The sequence below is a fragment of the Plectropomus leopardus genome, unplaced genomic scaffold (genome assembly GCF_008729295.1).
Source record: "Plectropomus leopardus isolate mb unplaced genomic scaffold, YSFRI_Pleo_2.0 unplaced_scaffold25025, whole genome shotgun sequence".
NCBI classification, from domain to species: Eukaryota; Metazoa; Chordata; class Actinopteri; order Perciformes; family Serranidae; genus Plectropomus; species Plectropomus leopardus.
In genome coordinates this window covers 1,741-4,489 of record NW_024627186.1, presented here as the reverse complement: position 1 = coordinate 4,489, position 2,749 = coordinate 1,741, and the positions used below count along the sequence as shown (strand labels likewise).

General features: G+C 36.0%; 1 protein-coding gene across 1 annotated transcript; it reads right to left on the bottom strand.

Moving 5' to 3' along the window:
• Positions 1 to 13: 13 nt before the first annotated feature.
• LOC121966556 (zinc finger protein 426-like) lies at positions 14 to 1,754 on the bottom strand (the record flags this gene model as incomplete). Its single annotated transcript, XM_042516634.1, has 2 exons — positions 1,501 to 1,754; positions 14 to 616 (listed from the first exon to the last, which is right to left on the bottom strand). Coding segments are annotated over exons 1-2 (772 nt in total), but the record flags the coding sequence as incomplete, so codon positions are not given.
• Between the last annotated feature and the right edge of the window lie 995 nt (positions 1,755 to 2,749).

The window sequence follows — 2,749 nt, the reverse complement described above, 5'->3', positions numbered from 1 at the left end:
ACTATCAAGTAACTGTTACGTCCGTAATCTTTTCCACAGGTTTTGCAAGTATATGGCTTTTCGCCTGTGTGTATTCTCACGTGCCTCTCCAAATCTGTTTTACCCTTAAAAGCTTTTCCACATGTGTCACATATGAAAGACTTTTTATGTTTAGTATTGAGGTGAATCACTGACATAGCAGGGTAAGGTAAATTGTCAGTGCGACTTTTACTTTTGTGGCGTTGATTCTGCTGTCTTGACTTCACATTTCTAGTTGATCCAGAGTCTCCGTGTTTGTCTCCTGTCTGATTTTGGCTCTCAGCTTCATCAGAGGTGTGAGAGAGGAGCTGGTGGTCTCTGTTTGGTTCTGGTGCCACAGAACTCTTAACAAAAATGTTCAGAGTCTCATCTTCACTGTCGTCACTTTCCTCATAAGGAGGAATCAACATGAAGGCATCAGTCTCCTGTTTCAGTTCAAACTGCTCTCCCTCCTGACTGGTGCTGAGCTCCTCCTGCTCCTCTTTAATCTGTGGAGGCTCTGGCTCCTCTTTGTCCGGACTGCAGCTCCTCTCCTGAATACAGAGCTGCTGGTCAGTGAGAACCTCCTCCTCCTGACAGACAGGCTGCTGTGGGAGCTCTGGAGGACAGAGATCAAAAGGAAAAAGTTAAAATTATGATGGTGAAGAAGAAAATGTGAACCAAATACAACAGGGTTTCTACCGTTTAAGGTATAATAGATCTAAGACTTTTTTAAGATTGCTGTTCTGAATGAAATTTAAGAGTAATTTTACATTAACCAAAATATCAAAACAGACAAAAAATAATTTTTGCAGAAATGTTTATTGTTATTTAAAACTACTTACTGTTATTTAAAACTAAAACTATTTTTGTTGGTTCCACAGTTATTTTTGATTTTTTTAAGATGCAACATAATGCTACTGTGATGTTTTGGGTTTTTTTTGCTTTTGCCTCTGCGTAGTTTTTCTTTGTTTATAATTGTCATTTCTCTTTCCGTTTTGTTATGGTTTTTAACCTTAGTTTATACTTATTATCTTTATAAGTGATTTGTCAGACTTGTATATACTTTTGTGCTCTATTCCTCAGACTCTGAACAGTAAGGTGGAAAATAATTGTCGAATCATGAATATGTTTAGGAAGTGGTATTGCCACTGAATGGGTTCTTAGTAATGTTGAAAATGAACATAAAAATACCAAAAAAACTTAGAAGTATGTGAATTTATTGTGAACATCACCTTTGTATTATATGTTGTGTTATCTTTAAGGTAAATACTTAAAACGTTTTTGTATTTTAAAATCCCAGACTTCCCATGTTTCAACTGGACTACTTTTCATGTCCGAAACATTTTTAAATACTTGTGACAAACTGATTTAAGACAGTTTGATACTAATCAATTCCTTATTTTTAGATGAACGAATCCAATTCCCTTAAATAGTACAAGTGACGTTATACTTTGACAACCGTGCTGATATGTGTTTTATTAAAATAGACGTGTTACTCACCTATGTTGTGAATCTTTATTTCACGTTTCCAAACATCCAGCAGTCTGCGCTGACGGTCGATCTCTTCTTCATAATCGACGATAGTTTTTTCCAAAACTCCGAATATTTCTTCAACAGCAACCGTCAGTCGCTCGTTCACAAACTCTCTCAAATACTGAACTGAAGACATGTTTTATTACGTCCAAATTTAACAAATTCTTCCCTATAATACGTCTAAAAACACCCTCTTGGAGGTGAAAAGGTCGATACATGTACTGAGCTAACGCTGCTAGCGCTCGCTTTGTTTACTTCCGCTTATTGTCACACTCTTAAGTTCCGGGGCAGTGACAGTGAGACGACCTTCCGTTCCGCTTTCACTTAGGGTCGCACATTCGTCTCACTTCATTTCACAGGGGAATTTTGTTTATTTTCTCTGTACAGTTGCATTTTTTTCTGACATTTTTTTTTCAGTTTTTTTAAAATTAAAATAGCGTTAAATGAATAGCCCAGGCTAATATTTGCTTAAACAGCTGAACTCAAAAGTACGGAAGCCCTGAGGGGCAAGTGAGAATTTTTTTTTCTGGTAGTCCATTTTCTAAGTCAATTTTTTATTGTTCATTTTTGAAATAGAGTTTAAAAAAAACATGAAAAATGAAGAAAACATTTTTTTGGAAAATGGACCACCAGAAATAAAAAAGATTCTACTTGCCCCTCAGGGTTTCCGTACAAAAAGACTTGTATTTGGGACAGGCTTTTATTTCCTTTCAACTGTTGCTCAGCAAAGATGGAAAATATCCTGTGGATATTACTGTCTCGTTTGGTGCTCATGGTCTCAGTAAAATGAAGTAACTCAAGGGTATTTCCATATTGACAAAAGTTTAAACATTTGTATTTGGATACATTATTTGAGCAGCTCACTAAGATTATCTCAAACGGGTAGCCAACAACTCAGTTTTATACATCCAAAGAACTTCTATAAAATAAACTGTTTGGTACGTGGGCCTCTAATTGAGACAGGCGTCTATTTGTCAAAATGTGTCACCACACCAGGAGAGTAAAAAGGACTGGGGGTCTGATTGGGACTAGGCTTTTATTTGAAGTTTTACAGTATATAATCGGGGTAAAAGCCCTTGTTTAACCCATTTTAAGTAATAGTTGCAATAACACCATGTTAGAAATACCCATGCATTCAAAATGTTTGTAAATGTTCCAAATATACATCATAAAATGAAATTCAAGTATTAAAAATGAAAGTACTCGTGCACAAATG